The sequence below is a fragment of the Heteronotia binoei genome, chromosome 6 (genome assembly GCF_032191835.1).
Source record: "Heteronotia binoei isolate CCM8104 ecotype False Entrance Well chromosome 6, APGP_CSIRO_Hbin_v1, whole genome shotgun sequence".
NCBI classification, from domain to species: domain Eukaryota; kingdom Metazoa; phylum Chordata; class Lepidosauria; order Squamata; family Gekkonidae; genus Heteronotia; species Heteronotia binoei.
In genome coordinates, this window is record NC_083228.1 from 120,439,395 (window position 1) to 120,455,258 (window position 15,864).

A 15,864-nucleotide genomic window follows, 5' to 3' on the forward strand; every position below is an offset into this window, starting at 1 on the left:
TGAAAACACTATAGTTTACCACAGAATTTGTCCTCTCCTGTGTGAACATCTGGTAAGTGCACAAAGCTGATTTTTTTGAAATCTTTCTCTTGCATCCCCCTGCTGGTTGCCATGCACTGCCTGTTACTTTGCTTACCAGGGTCTTGACACTGTCAGGGAGCATTTATTATTGGGAAAATAGGAAGAAGTTAACTGCTCACCTGCAGCTTCCTGAGGCTGAATTACACATCTGGCGGTGTTCTGATCATGGAACTCCAGCACTACCTATGTCCTCCCTGAGTGTGGCAACTTGCCCATTATATGATCTGTATTCTCCTAACTTCTGCCTCAAGTTAAAGCTGGTACCCCTTTGGATACCAGCCAGGTATCTAGAGTGGCATACTCCAGCCTCTCCCTGTCCTCCACCAGCTCAATTCTGCAAACAAGCATTAAGTAACCTTGAGAGATGCCTGAGGTATGTTACCACCACCACTCTATTGGCAGCCTTCTACTAGGGTGTGATCCTTTTATAGGTTGCCAATTAGAGTCTGCAGAGAGTACAGTGTGGAGGCAGGAGAGAGCTCAGTAAGGAGTTCACTTTCCAAAGTTGCCATTTCCCACTGGGGAACACAGGCCCAGCCCTGCCACTAGGCAAACTAGGCAATTACCTAGGGTGCCAGCCTTCTGGGGGCACCAAAGTGGGCACACCCCATGTGACTTGGTGACATTTTCAGTGTGGGGGAGGGGTTCTAGAAGTTAGCCTTGCCTAGGGTTCCAGATAGTCTAGGGCTGGCCCTGGGGGAACTGATCTTTTGTTGTCTGCAGACCAGTTGTAATTCCAAGGAGAACACCAGGCCCCACCTGATGTTTGGCAACCTTATTTTAACATGCCAACGCCCCAGGAAAATTCTTCAGTATCCTCCTGTGTCTGGGTGCTTTTCCTGTTTCTCCATAAAGCAAAGGAGTCCTCTGCTCTCTAACACACGTCCCCTGATGATTTACACTAACCTGAGCTGCATGTTACAGTTTTTCCTGGATTCAGATTCAGTTTAATGTAAGCATTTTCTGTACTGTTATTCCATACAACGATTTCACCACCGGAACTACCTGTATCAAATAAAAAGTCAACATGCTATTTAGGAGGGCTGTGTGCAAACATTTGACTTTGTATTACATATTTTCTTTTCTTTTCTTTTCTTCTCAAGGGGAAAGATGTTGCTGAAACACGCTTTGCTAGCTCCACAGAGGAATACAAATCAGTGCTGCTCGAACAGCTATAAAAACCAACCTCAGATGTAACAAAAAAAGTCTATCCTGGAAATTAGAAGAGAACTTAAGTCACACATCACAGTTTCTACAAAACTTACTGCCTGTGTTGTTCCTCTCCCCCCCTCCACACCATCTCCAAACTTCACGTCTACCAGAAGCCTACTCCCCCTAGGCAGCAAATACAGATTCAGCCACTGAATATCAATCAACTTCTTGTTAATTCACAAACAGATTCTGCAATAAAAACAGGTTAATTGACTCAGTAACTTAACCAGAATGTGCTGTGCCACTTCACATGGTAGGAGACATTCACTCAGTTTTTCACCTTCAAAACCAATCTCAAATCTCATTGGCTTTCGGGGGTACATCCTGAAGCTGTCAGTAAGGTTAATAAGAAAGAGAAAGAAAAAGTACATGCAATGGCCTCTCAGAGAGTCAACCCTAGAGCAAAGCACTATGTCAGCTTGCCAGCTGCAGGGTTTGGGATTACATAAACTTTAAGTATAGTTGAACAGATGCAGCTGAAAGATACAACCTGGGCACCCACACCCAGGGCTTAAATTCAGGGTAGGCTCCCTCCAGCTATCTCTTCCAGCAAAAAATGGAGAACTACCATTTCTGGTAGAACTGGATAGGCTAAACATTTATGATCAGCCATGCTGACTCTTGACACCAGCTTTAATAATACTTGTATGAAGAAACATTGGCTCTCTTGAACTTTCCCTATTCTAAGTCAAGTGCCCTAAAGGTTGGCCAACCTCAAAGTGAACCTGGGAGATTGCCTGGAAGTATAACTGATCTTTAGAGGCATTATACCTTTCTGATGTCCCACCCCCCTCCTGAGGTTCCACCCCCAAATCACTAGATATTTCTCAACCCAGAGCTAGTAATCGTAGTTCCACCAGGAAGCTCCCATGCTTGAGAGAAGAATCAAGCCCATAGTTTTATAACTCTCATTCCTATCGCAATCTTTCTTTTGTCTCCTTAAGAAACCCTAATTTGTCCATGTCTTGTAACTAATTCAGCTCTTCCAAGACCGTATTAGCTAAGCCTGCCCAGGCAGCAGTAGACCAAACCATGTATATAGATAATGAAGGCTCTACTTCCAATCTCAGGATGATGCAGTAGGCAATAAATGTCCTCCGCCCACCTGTAACTAGAGTTTGTGGAGGTAAAAATGCTGCACATAAGATGTCATCCTGGTGCTGAACTCCTCCTTTCCAGTCTGAGGGCTGAACAAGATTCTGTGTCAAGCTGCTCAGGTGGAAGACAGTAATCATCCTAAGAAGAGAGACAAGCACAAACACAATAGGAATCTCCTGTCATTTCTGACTCCCTTTGCAGACAATGCTTTATCAAACCTGTGGTCTATATATTCTATATATCTCAGATTCAGATCTCCGAAGGTCAAGATGTACTTCTGGGAATACTTTTGAGGAGGGATGGTGGCTCAGTGCTAGAGCATCTTCTCAGTAAGCAGAAGGTGCCAGGTTCAGTCCCTGGTATCTCCAACTAAAAAAGGATCCAGGCAAATAGGCATGAAAAATTTCAGTTTGAGACCCTGGAGAGCTGCTGCCAGTCTGAGTAGACAATAGTGACTTTGATGGACCGAGGGTCTGATTCAGTATAAAGCAGCTTCATATATTCGTATATGAATCTTTAAAATGTAATTGAATAAAAGTGAGGTTTTTAGCCCTCAACTGCATTGAGAAAAACGTTTTGAAGTGCATAGACAGTGAGATTTGGCTAGATCAGGTTTAACTGCTAGTCAGTGGAAATAGGATCTAACCCAATCCTACCACCTCTGCATTTCAGAACTTTATTCTCAGCATGTACATGTTTGTTTGGAAGGAGGAATAGGTGCACATGTGCATATCTGTCCATCTGTATCCCATATTACAGGTGGCATTTTTGGCAAGGCCAGCATAAGACTAGCAGTTTGCATGCCAAAAGAGCTCCATCAACTCTGCACACTCTTGAATTAATAGCCTGTAAAGTCATGAGAAGCACTAAGTCACGAGAAGCTGTCCTTCTGTATTGCATGTACACAATAATAGAGCATCTTCTGCCATGGATATTGTCAACAAAACTGGCATTCCATCAGAGCTCAGAACCAAAGAAAACTGAGTCCTGTGACCTGTACATATTACTCAAACAGAACAAATTTGCCTGCCCATAGGGAAAGGGGACAAAGCACTTCAGCACCCCCCTCCCCCCAATTCAAGCATTCATTTCTTATATGTATATTAGGGATGGGCATGAACCAGCTCACAAACGAAAGTTTTTTTGTTTATTTATTTATTACATTTGTATCCCACCCTCCCCTGACAGGCTCAGGGCAGCTAGCAATAATAAAAACAATATAGTGCTAAAATAAAATCACAATAAAATCATTAAACATTTCATATAATCTTGTACAATTTAAAACAATCCTTCCAATTTCAGCTTCATTCCCTAGAGTCCAAGATGGTGTGGTTAGTTCTTATTGAGCACCACATGTAATAATGATGTTAGGTGTTGTTTAGCACTCTACATTTATAATGGGATGGGTTCAAATACCAATGCTGTGGGATGGTGGAGTAGTGATCACCTCCCCATTAGATGTTAAATGCCAGCCTAAACAATTACGTCTTGCAGGTCCTGCGGAAAAGTTCATTATTCATTTTGGACGTTTGTGGTTCGTGAAGTGAGGTTCAAGTTTCCGTGAACTTTCAAGCTGTTTGTGATGGTTCATGAATGGATACATTTCCAGACAGACTGTCTCTACTCAATCTAAATGTATAGCAAAATTCAAAGGAACAAGGGGGCAGGACTTGGAGGGCATGTTGAGGTGTATCCAGGGGAGGTCCCCTGCAAGGTTGGTATCTCTAGCTTGCAGAGGATCTGTTCTATACACCCCTTAACCTCTTGAACCTGCCACTGTCATTTCCCCAGAAAGTACTTTCCTGGGGGCAGTTTCTTTGGAGTGCTGTAACACAGAGCCCATACATCCAATCCTCATCAAATTTGGAGGGCAGGTAGAGGAGAGTCATCTGGAGATCCCCTGTGAGTTTGGTGTCTCTGGCATGCTGGAGAGGGTGTTCTACTGTGTCACAAACCTCATGAACTGAACTGGTTAATTTGGTGACTGAAAGTTCCTGGTGGTTTGCAAACCAGGCACATCACAAACCTCAAATCACGAACCAACCCACATGTTCACAGTTTGTGCATGTGCATGCCATTCTTTTTCCAAAAAGCCAAGAGTAACATTGGAAAATCCTCCCCCCCCCCTCACCGCCCATAACAACCTTGTTAGGTTAGACCAAGGCAGAATTCCTTGCACAAGTCACAGACCATGTGGGACTCTGATTCCAGGTCTAACACATTAACTATTGCAGCTTCTCTACAGAGTATTCAGTCCTCACTCACATGAAGACTCCCCTAGAGCATGTTATTTATTCAGCCTTGCACCTTTGTTCAGTGCACATATTGCCCATTTGAGCCTCTTATGTATGTATGTATGTATGTATGTATGTATGTATGTATTTACATTAGACTTTTATCCCGCCCTCTCTGCAAGCAGACTCAGGGCGGCTTACAACAGTCATTTACACGATTTAAAACAATAAGTCAATAAAATCTATAAAACATTAATACAATTAAACTTTAAAAACTATTCCACAGTGCTGTACCATTACTATGTTGGCGGTTCTGCTTTTCAGATGGTTGGTCACCGGGAACTCTAGCTGATGTCAGGTGGCAGCTCTCGCTCAATTTAAGCATCGAAGGCCTGTCGAAACAATTTGGTCCTATAGGCCCTGCGGAATGTAAGAAGGTCCCACAGGGCCCTTATGGCCTCTGGGAGAGCATTCCATAACTCTGGTGCTGCCACCGAAAAGGCCCTGGCTCGTGTCAAACGCAACCTGGCCTCCTTTGGTCCAGGGGTGGACAGCAGATTTTTTATCCCTGAACGCAGTGCTCTCTGGGGGATATATGGGAAAATGCGGTTCCACAAATAAACAGATCCCTGACCATAAAGGGCTTTAAAGGTCAATACCAACACCTTGAAACAGATTCGGAACACAATAGGTAGCCAGTGCAGCTCTTTCAGCACTGGCTGAATGTGCTCCCATCGAGGGAGCCTCATGAACAGCCATGCTACAGCGTTCTGCACTAGCTGTAGTTTCCGAGTCAGTGTCAAGGGTAGCCCCATGTAGAGAGCATTACAGTGATCTATTCTTGAGGTGACCGTAGCATAGATCACCATTGCTAAGTCATTCTGCTCCAGAAAAGGAGCCAGCTGCCGCACCCGCCGAAGAGGGAAAAAAGCGGATCTAATAGTAGCTGCTACCTGGGCCTCCATTGTAAGGGAGGACTCAAGGAGCATGCCCAAGCTCTTGACCTAAGGGCCAGTATCAATGGCACCCCGTCTAGAGCCAGCAGCTGGACCCTCCCCTTGGACCACCCCAGCACACCACAAACTGATTAATTTATTTACTGATTTATTTGCTTACTTTATTTATATCCCACCTTTCATTCCAATGGGGACCCAAAGCAGCTTACATCATTCTTCTGTCCTCCATTTTATCCTCACAACAATCCTGTGAGATAGGTTAGTCTGAGAGTGTGTGACTGGCCCAAGGTCACCCAAAAGCTTCCATGGCACAAGTGGGGATTCAAAACCAAATCTCCCAGGTCCTGGTCCAGTTCTTTAACCGCTACACCATGCTGGCTCTCGTATGGAGAGATAGGGCTGCCAAGCCCCCGGGGGGGGCAGGGGTTCTCCCACCCTGGACATTCCCAAAACATTGGGGAACCGGCCCACACTGGGGAACCTCCTCCTCTGATGCCGGCACGATGACGTCACCTGGAAGTGACGTCATCATGCCGGTGACATCACTCACCGGCCCCTCTAGCGATTTGGGAGGGAAAACTCTATGGTACAGGGGACTTGGCAACCCTACGGAGAGATCTTGTAAATCTGTCCAATGTCACATACAGAGAGTAATGAAGGACTTCATGGATGGGTGTGAAGAGAAAGTCGGGAAGGAAGCAGACCATACTGTTGTTTGTAAAAAGAAAAGAAAAAACACAACAATTGGGATTTGCCAAATTCTAGTCCCATTTCTTTTTTGCATGAAACAGCAGACCATGCCTAATCCTGGCTGTTATTCCCAGCCTACTTGTCCTCTGGCCTTTTCTGGGCATAGCCTCTTTGTCAAAATAATGCAATATGTATGAAACCCCAAAGCAAGGAAACCCCAATGCAATATAAAATACAGCCTGGAGGAAGTTGACAGGATTCTCTCATCTGCACGCCCAACAACCTGTAATCTGGACCCTTGCCCCTCCTGGCTTATTAAATCTTGCCAGAGGGAGCTTAGATATCCTATACGGGATATCATAAATAGATCCCTGATGGAAGGGCATTTTCCAATGCCGCTCAAAGAGGCAGTGGTCCACCCCCTCTTAAAAAAACCAACTTTAGACCCGGCCCAAATGGCGCACTATCGGCCGGTCTCAAACTTGCCCTTTTTGGGCAAGCTTATTGAGAGAGCAGTGGCGATGCAGTTACAGACTTTCCTGGAGGATGCTTCCATCCTCGACCCACTCCAGTCCGGCTTTCGCCTGGGTCACAGGACGGAGACGGTGTTGGTCGCCCTGGTGGATGACCTCCAACGGCATCTGGATCGGGGCGGCTCGGCGGTGCTGATGTTGTTGGACCTGTCAGCTGCATTCGACACGGTCGACCATCGGTTACTGACCTGCCGCCTCGCCAACGTGGGGATTCAGGGGTTGGCTTTACAGTGGCTTTCCTATTTCCTCGAAGGTCAGGGACAAAGGGTCACGATTGGGGGTGAGCTATCCCAGAGGCGAACGCTTGATTGCAGAGTGCCTCAGGGGGCGGTTCTCTCCCCGATGTTATTCAACATCTATATGCATCCCCTTGCCCAGATTGCTCGAAGGTACGGGCTGGGTTGTCACCAGTATGCTGATGACACCCAGCTCTATCTACTTATGGACGGCCGACCAGTCTCCGCCCCAGAAAATCTAGACCGGGCATTACAGGAAGTGGCTGGGTGGCTCAGACTGAGCGGGCTGAGGCTAAATCCAGCGAAGACAGAGGTCCTCTGCTTGGGTCGTCGGGGCCCAGGGAGGGAAATCCCCCTACCAGCTTTTGAGGGTGCGCCGCTGATAGCGGCGGACAAGGTCAAAAGCCTGGGGGTACTATTGGAGCCCTCCTTAACGATGGAGGCTCAGATAGCAGCCACTGCCAAGTCCGCATTTTTTCACCTTAGGCGGGCAAGGCAGTTGGCCCCCTTCCTGGAACGTGACGATCTAGCAACAGTGATCCATGCCACGGTCACCTCGAGGTTGGACTACTGCAATGCTCTCTACATGGGGCTGCCTTTGTGCCGAACCCGAAAGCTGCAGCTAGTGCAGAATGCCGCGGCCCGGCTGTTGTTAGGGCTCCCAGGAAGGGAGCACATCCGGCCGGGGCTCTGGGACCTGCACTGGCTGCCGATAGCTTACCGAGTCCGGTACAAGGTGCTGGTTATTACCTTTAAAGCCCTATATGGCCTAGGACCTGCCTCCCTGAAGGACCGTCTCTCCCCGCATGTTCCCCAGAGAGTACTGAGATCGGGAACTCAAAATCTCCTAGTTATCCCCGGGCCAAAGGAAGCCCGCTTAAAATTGACAAGGGACCGGGCCTTTTCTATTATAGCCCCCTCCTGGTGGAACCAGCTGCCGGAAGAGGTGAGGGCCCTGCGGGACCTCACCCAGTTCCACAGGGCCTGTAAGACAACCCTCTTCCGGCTGGCCTATGACTAGCTGGTACAAGAAACTGAGCGTAGTTATACTGGATGTCTGCTGCCCCTAATGTTTTTTTCAATGTTTTAAATGCTTTAAATGTTTTAAATGTTTTAAATGGTTAATGTTTAAATTTAAATGCTTTATGTTTAACGCCTATTTATGTTAGATTCCTGTGTTGTAAGCTGCCCTGAGCCACTTGTTGGGAAGGGCGGGATAGAAGTCATAAAATAAATAAATAAATAAATAAATAAATAAATAAATAAATAAATAAATAAATATGAAACCCCAAAGGGCAAGAAAAGGAATAATGTTCAAGACTTGGGGGGTGGGTTCCCTTGGATCTGTTCCACTAGTAGTCGGTTTGGTGTGAGAGCCATTTTGGTGTAGTGGTTAAGTGCACAGACTCTTATCTGGAAGAACCAGGTTTGATCCCCCACTCCTCCACATACACCTGCTGATGTGACCTTGGCTCAGCCACAAGTTCTCTCAGGGCTGTTCTGCTCAAGAGCAGTTCTGGGAGAGCTCTCTCAGCCCCACCTATCTCACAGGGTGTCTGTTGTGGGGAGGGGAAGGGAAAGGAGATTTGTAAGGTGCTCTGAGACTCGTTTGGGCAGCAAAAGGCAGGGTATAAATCAAATCTCTTCTTCTTCTTCTTTCCTACACTGCAAAAGGGTCATTCCCTGATATACCTGAAGCAGAGGAAGGCTTATCACACAACATGAAAATGTTGCCAGTAGCATATTGCCAGATCCAGCCCACTGTTACTAATAGGAGTATTTGCAATATGAAGGGAAACGTTTTAAGGTTCACTCTTGTTCTTTTTTCCTTTCTTTATTGATTTTTTTTTTTTACACAGTCTATATTGCAAGTATCATTCTGGGACTTTTTCATCACCCATTGTTCCATTGTACTTCTTCGCTGCCAAAACATAATGGCAACTGTCTCTGTCGCAGCACACTTTGTTTCCTGCCATCCTAGAAAATGAGGGGGATAATTACTACACTCTTCTCCTCGCAGTGGTGTTATGATGAGTTGTGTAGGTGATTTTTTAGAAAAACAACAGCATATTTTTTTTAAAAGAAAAACCCAGATTTTAAAATGTGAGATACTTCAACAACCCAAGTTATATACTGGGATAAATAGAAGGTTTTTAACACCCCACTGGCATAAGTTTGAAAATGACAAATGCCCTGGATTTATGCATATGCTGGATTCTTGTGGTATTTACTCAATGGAAGTCCCCTAGAGAAAAGGTAAAGGGAAGTTGCAATTAGTGGTACATTATCTCTAACTTAATGAACTATCTGTAATCACTAGCAGCTGCTTAAAGATTTCCACCACCACCCCGCCCCCCGTTGGATCTCGGTTATTGGATTTCTCATGTTTTCATCCCAAACTTTCTCTTCAGGGTAGTGTACTTGATGTCTTGTCCCTCTTTTGTCCTAACAACAACCCTGAGAGAGCATGAATTGAAGGTAGGGTTACCAACCTTCAGGCGGAGTCTGGAGATCTCCTAGCTTTCTGAGGATTTTTCCAGGGAGAAAACACCTGCTTTGGAGAGTGGCCTGTATATATGTGTGTGTGTGTGTCTGCACTTAGCAGTCATGTCAACCCCTGGTGACTGACCCCTGCTGGGGGCTTGGAGGATATTCAGAGAGGTGGCTGAACAGAGCCTGCCCCCATCCCCCAACTGGATATTTCAAAGATGTTTCCCATCCATCAGTGGCTATTAGCCATAGGGTATAGATGGAATTTTCTGTCTGGGGCAGTGATGCTCTGTATTCTTGATGGGGTTTTTTTTTTGGGGGGGGGGACACTGCAAGGGCTTCTAGTGTTCTGGCCCTACTGGTGGACCTCCTGATGTTGTTGTTGTTGTTTTGGCCACTATGTGACACAGAGTGTTGGACTGGATAGGCTACTGGCCTGATCCAACATGGTGTCAAGCATGGTAGAATTCCATTGGTAATTGATTGTTTTAGGTCCCCCATAAAGCTGGTCTGTGAAATATCATGGAGGACCAAGGTCTGTTAACTCTGTTATTCTTTCCCCCTCCCCCTTCTTACTTTATTGCTTGCAAAGTAGAAGTAGAGAGAAACGAAACTAGCTTGAGAAAGAGTAATCAGTACCTTCCCATACATTCCTGTTAGGGAGTGTGCCACATCTGGGGAAAGCAAGGACAGAATCCTGATAACACCATGAGAAGGTAGACATTTATGATAGTTTATGTGTGAGAGTGCATCCCTCGCCCCCACCTTTTGGAATCCTTTTGAAGTATGCCTTAAAAGTATTGTATCAATGTATCTTTAGCATCACTCTCAAGAATCTGTTACACTGAAAGTATCGGTCTATCAATAAACGTAGTTTTGTATCAAACCTGACTTGTCATTGGAACCACATGCTTGACATTTTGAGAGTGATGCTAAAGATACATTGATACAATACTTTTAAGGCATACTTCAAAAGGATTCCAAAAGGTGGGGACTCCTTTTCCAAATAGGCGCACTTCATTCCTTGTGCGCAATTGCCGTCCGCTAAGAGGCTAGCTTATTTGTTTTTCCACCATATTGTGAAACTCCACTCATTCCCCGATAAGATCATTAGTGACAGAGGCCCACAGTTCGTTGCTAACTTCTGGTGGGAGTTTTGTAGACTGATGGGTATAGAACAGGGGTTGAGCTCAGCGTACCATCCACAGATGGACGGACAAACAGAACGGATGAACGCACTTTTAGAACAGTATTTATGGTGTTATGTGAACCACCAACAATCTAATTGGGTGGACCTCTTGCCGTTTGCCGAATATGGTTACAACAACAGTGTGCATTGCTCAACCAAAGCTTCTCCATTTCAGATTGTAAATGGATACAAAGGCAAGCCTATCCCGTTGTTGCCGGGGGGAGAGCGAGCCCGGGACCCCAACTCTTTCGAGCAATGGTGGGGCAAATTGGAGGGCAGCTGGAAGGGGATCCAAGAGAATCTAGAATTGGCCAAGGAAGCTTATAAAAAACAATAAAGTGGGTGATTCTGTGTTTGTGTCAACAAAAACCCTTCCGCTGAATCAGCCTTCAAAGAAGCTGGCTTATAGATTTTTGGGTCCATTCAAAATCAAAAGGGTAATCAATAAAGTGACAGTAGGACTGGAGTTACCCAAGATGTTTAGTAAAATACACCCTGTCTTTCATTGCAGTCTTTTGCGAAGAGACCCAGGTGATACTCCTTGGCACCCTCAACCACCAGCTCCACAACCTATCCAGATTGGGAATCAGAGTCATCATGAAGTAGAAGAAATTTTAGATGCTAAAGTGAAACGTGGAGTGTTGTATTATCTGATTAAGTGGAAACATTTCCCTGCCAGCCAAAATGAATGGGTAGCAGAACAAAATGTCTTAGCCCCTGATTTGGTAAATAAGTTTTATAAAGCATTCCCTCAAATACCCCGATGTTGATGTTAAGGGGGGCAGTATTGGTAATTGATTGTTTTAGGGTCCCCCATAAAGCTGGTCTGTGAAATATCACGGAGGACCAAAGTCTGTTAACTCTGTTATTCTTTCCCCCTCCCCGTTCTTACTTTATTGCTTGCAAAGCAGAAGTAGAGAGAAATGAAACTAGCTTGAGAAAGAGTAATCAGAACCTTCCCATACATTCCTGTTAGGGAGTGTGGCACATCTAGGGAAAGCAAGGATGAAGTTCTGATAACGCCATGAGAATGTAGACATTTATGATAGTTTATGTGTGAGAGCGCATCCCTCGCCCCCACCTTTTGGAATCCTTTTGAAGTATGCCTTAAAAGTATTGTATCAATGTATCTTTAGCATCACTCTCAAGAATCTGTTACACTGAAAGTATCGGTCTATCAATAAACGCAGTTTTGTATCAAACCTGACTCATTGAAACCGCATGCTTGACACATGGCTTCTCTTATGTTTTTACCAGAATCAACCCTGCTTAGCTTCCAAGATCTGATGAGAATGGGCTTGCCTGGGCTATTCAAGGTGGCCTGTATGGCATTAAATTTTGCTGAGCTCCCTCTCCTCCTGAAACCCAGCCCTCCCCAGGCTCAGCCCTCAAATCTCCAAGAATTGGCCGACCCAAAGCTGGCAACCCTAACTGCAAATCCTTCCTGTAAAATCTGAATGCATGTCTCTTGCCTATTTACCCTGAGTTTGTTATATCCAAAATGAGCCCTGAATATGTCTTTCTGAAAAATAAAACTTAGAGAAAAAAGAACCTTACTTTGAAGAGAAGAATTTTTATCAGCCTTCTGAGAGAACAGAAATTTCCAAAAGAGAGACTGAAGTCCTTCAGGCCTATCTAATCTATAGTTTATAAACTGCAACATTTATCCTGGCTAAAGCAGGCTTTGTGTAGTATCCAGTACAGGGACATTCATGTATTTACACTGATTTTCTATTTCTTGTGCCAATGAAATTTGTTCAAACATAAAAGACGAAGCATTGGTGGTAGCAGATGGGCAAAATCAGGCAGAAATAGGCCTGATGGAAGGAAACATTAACTTCTATATGGTTAGTGTCACTGTTTAACCCTGATTTAACCCTGATTCTAATGCTCAAAAATTTCAAGAATGGTATCCTCAGCCTCAGGCTTGCCAACATCCAGGTCAGGGCTGAAGATCTCCTGGGATCACAACTGATCTCCAGCCAACAGAGATGAGCTCCCTTGAAGAAAATGGCAGCTTCAAAGAAAAGAAGAAGAGGAGGAGGAGCAGGGGGAGCAAGAAGAGGAGGAGGAGAAGATTGGATTTATACCCCACCTTTTACTACCTTATAATATAGCGAGTTCTTAGGCATTGAAGAGGTGAGGTGGTAGTGAATAACAGCTCTTTATTTGGTAAAGCATTGTACATGGCTGCACAGTAAAGACTGAGAATTGGGCCAATGGGGCAAAACTTATATACAACTCCAGGTTTCCGTGCAAGCACGTTATTGGATCATTCAAACTGGCAGGGACTTGTGATTGGTGCAGGGCAGCAGAGATTTGGATCCTGCTGCCCATTGTTCCCAAGTCCCCAGGCTCAGTCCATATGGCTCCAATGAGCCAGGCAGGAACACTCATTAGTCTTCAATTGAGTCCACATACATAACAACCTGGAGGAGTCTCAAAGCAGTTTACAATCTCCTTTCCCTCCCCGTCCTGCAGTTGTGTTTCTAAAATATCAAATGGCTCCTTAATCTCTTAATAGTTGATAGTCTTATTTTATTTTGATTAAGAGCCAATTCCCATGTTTGTCATATGATAACTGTAACCACCACTTGATAAATGCTTAACACAGCCTATATCAAGCTAGCTGCTGTGAATACAGCTTTATTAAATGGAGACAGTATCCTTTAGCAGATACAAGTTTGAAGGATGAGCTTACATCTTCCATTTAAGCAGAGGCGATAGAATGCACTTGATAATCTTATCACCAGTTTGGCACCTATTGTAAAATAATCACACGGTACAATAAGAGGTAATGATCCATAGTAACTGGTAGTAGAAGGTTCACACATCCTGTTTATCAAAAGATATCTACAATTATCATGTGAATAAGATAATGCATAAAAGTAAGCTCTAAGTGTTTCTGATAATTACTACCTCATCAAATTTCACGAGGCAACCTTGACATTTTAAACTACATTGTTCCAAAATTTTGGTTATGTAAATAGCATTATCTGCTATAATTAATGAGGGTTTTTTTTATTACAGCAGTTCTTGTTCTGTAAAAAAAAAAAGCATTCAGGAGTTTCAAAGGAGAGGGAAACACACAAAAGCAATTTATTCCATCCTAATTTCCAACTCCTCAGCATAATTTTACAGTGAACAACAGGCAATGAAAATTACCTCTATAGAGGAAGCTATTTCTGTGTGTTGTCTACATTTTCAAATTTATGGACAGAAGGATTTCTAATTAAGTCTGCTATAATTTCTTCCTCAGCATCTGCAAAGCATCTCGGTGTAGAAAATACAAGTCCTTCTTTACAGAATCTCTAATGTTTTTAATGATTTTTCAGCTTCCAATAGCCTTTGGTTGAGGTGGCGGATGTCAAATAACATCAGCCTCCCTTGTTTTAAGTGCCCTATGGCACTATTTACATCTTGGGTGCCAGCAGCAACACAAGCTTCCATCAGAATGATTTGCCACCCCTTTCCTGGCATGAATTTACTGTGTGTTGGATTGAAATCACCGACATTATTAGGTAATTTAGATTAGTTATTTTAATTTTACTTATGTTAGAATATAATTCTATATTGATGTTTTAATGGATTATTCCTATGGAATTTATATAGTGTTTTTATGACATGAAGTAAGCTGCCCTGAGCCTGCTTGTGGGGTAGGGTGAGATTAAAAACCCTTCCTGTAGAATGGCTCAGGGCAAGTAACATCAAAGAAAAAGACAATCAACAGTTAAAACTCCACTTTGGATAGTGTAACATTGGGAGTAATGTCAAGGAGCAACTGGAATTGCTTTGGCCACAGTTTATAAGACTATAGCTAGACAGCCATTTTAGAAAAGCACAGTCCAAGGAGTACCCCTCAATACTATAGGAACTCTATTTTCCATAGAGATTTACCATATTGGAGTATTCCTAGAACATTGTGGGGAACAGTGATGTCACTTCTAGGTCTTCACCCAAAAGTGATGTCAGTGCATCAGTGATGCTTCCCCTTTCTAGACCCCATCTTCAGACAGACATCACAGGTATCACAGGGGAGGATCTGGAAGCTGTAAACCAAAGGACTGAATTTAGTGGACACTTGAAACAAAGAGGCTTCATGAGCAGTTGAGTAGCTATGCCTGGGCAAGTTAATCATCATGTGGTTTCACTTTAAAACCTCTGTCCTAATCAGATTCACAAACCACATAATTCTGGCCAATTAACAGAGGAGAGAAGCATTAAATGTGGTTTATCTACCTGCATAATTGGAAAGATATCCTGTTTGACCTTTAGATTTGCCACTAAATTTCATCTCAAGAGAAATTCAAGACAAATGTGTAGGGTCCTTTCCAGACAAAGAATGTGAGGAGTTTCAAGGGAAGGCAAAAGAAACTTGATATGATGAATGATGTCACTCAGGAGAGCTTTTTTGCCTTTTCAGAACTGCTGTCAAATTTTAGCCACAGTGAAACATGAGGTGAATTTGGAGGGTCCCATTCAAGGGAGAGATGTCTACAAAACTTGAAGTAAATTGAAATGATCTGAATAAGATAAATGAAATGTGTGTCATAGTAATATTAGGATGAGGCCATCTTTCAGTGGGGGGGGGGGGGGCAATATACCAAAGCTGAAGACACAATTCATTTATATTTTCTGCTTATTGTTCTGTTCATAGTACTCCTTTGTACCAACCCCTTCACTGACTGTCTCCTCATTTTTACCCAGTATTTTCAGACAAAAAGTCATGACATATACATTTCAAGCTCAGTTGGTAGCACCACTTCAGTGATGATAAAGTACAAAACAGCAACTGTAACATATAGCCCTACTATATGCTCATAAAATATAACTCTTCTATTTTTACAATTTAATCTTGAATCTATTACATCTTGCAAATAATCCTTCTGCCCTCTATACTGCATTCTAAAATGGTGGCCCTGATCAAGACAGATGAGATCCTTTCTTGCTACGCTGCACCTTTGAATAGCACATCCTTCCTTGAGGGACATCCCACCATTACTAAATCTTTTCTTAGATTCGGTTATCAAACAGCTCTTGAATTAGTCCGACAGCTTGGAAAGATAAGCATTAAAAGATTTTATCTCCAGGAAATGGAAGCAAGGAACACGCTTTCATAACTTACAAACTTCTGTAGACTGCAGT

The 15,864-nt window shown here is 43.8% G+C and overlaps 1 protein-coding gene across 2 annotated transcripts in view; it reads right to left on the reverse strand.

The window, feature by feature from the left end:
- The window catches only part of WDR49 (WD repeat domain 49), a 165,688-nt gene that overhangs the window by 62,685 nt on the left and 87,139 nt on the right, over positions 1–15,864 (reverse strand). For both annotated transcript variants that reach the window (XM_060242445.1, XM_060242446.1), the window contains 2 exons: positions 2,399–2,529; positions 988–1,086 (listed from right to left, as the gene is read on the reverse strand). In XM_060242445.1, coding sequence (XP_060098428.1) covers positions 988–1,086; positions 2,399–2,529 — 230 coding nt within the window. The remainder of the gene's footprint in view (positions 1–987; positions 1,087–2,398; positions 2,530–15,864) is intronic.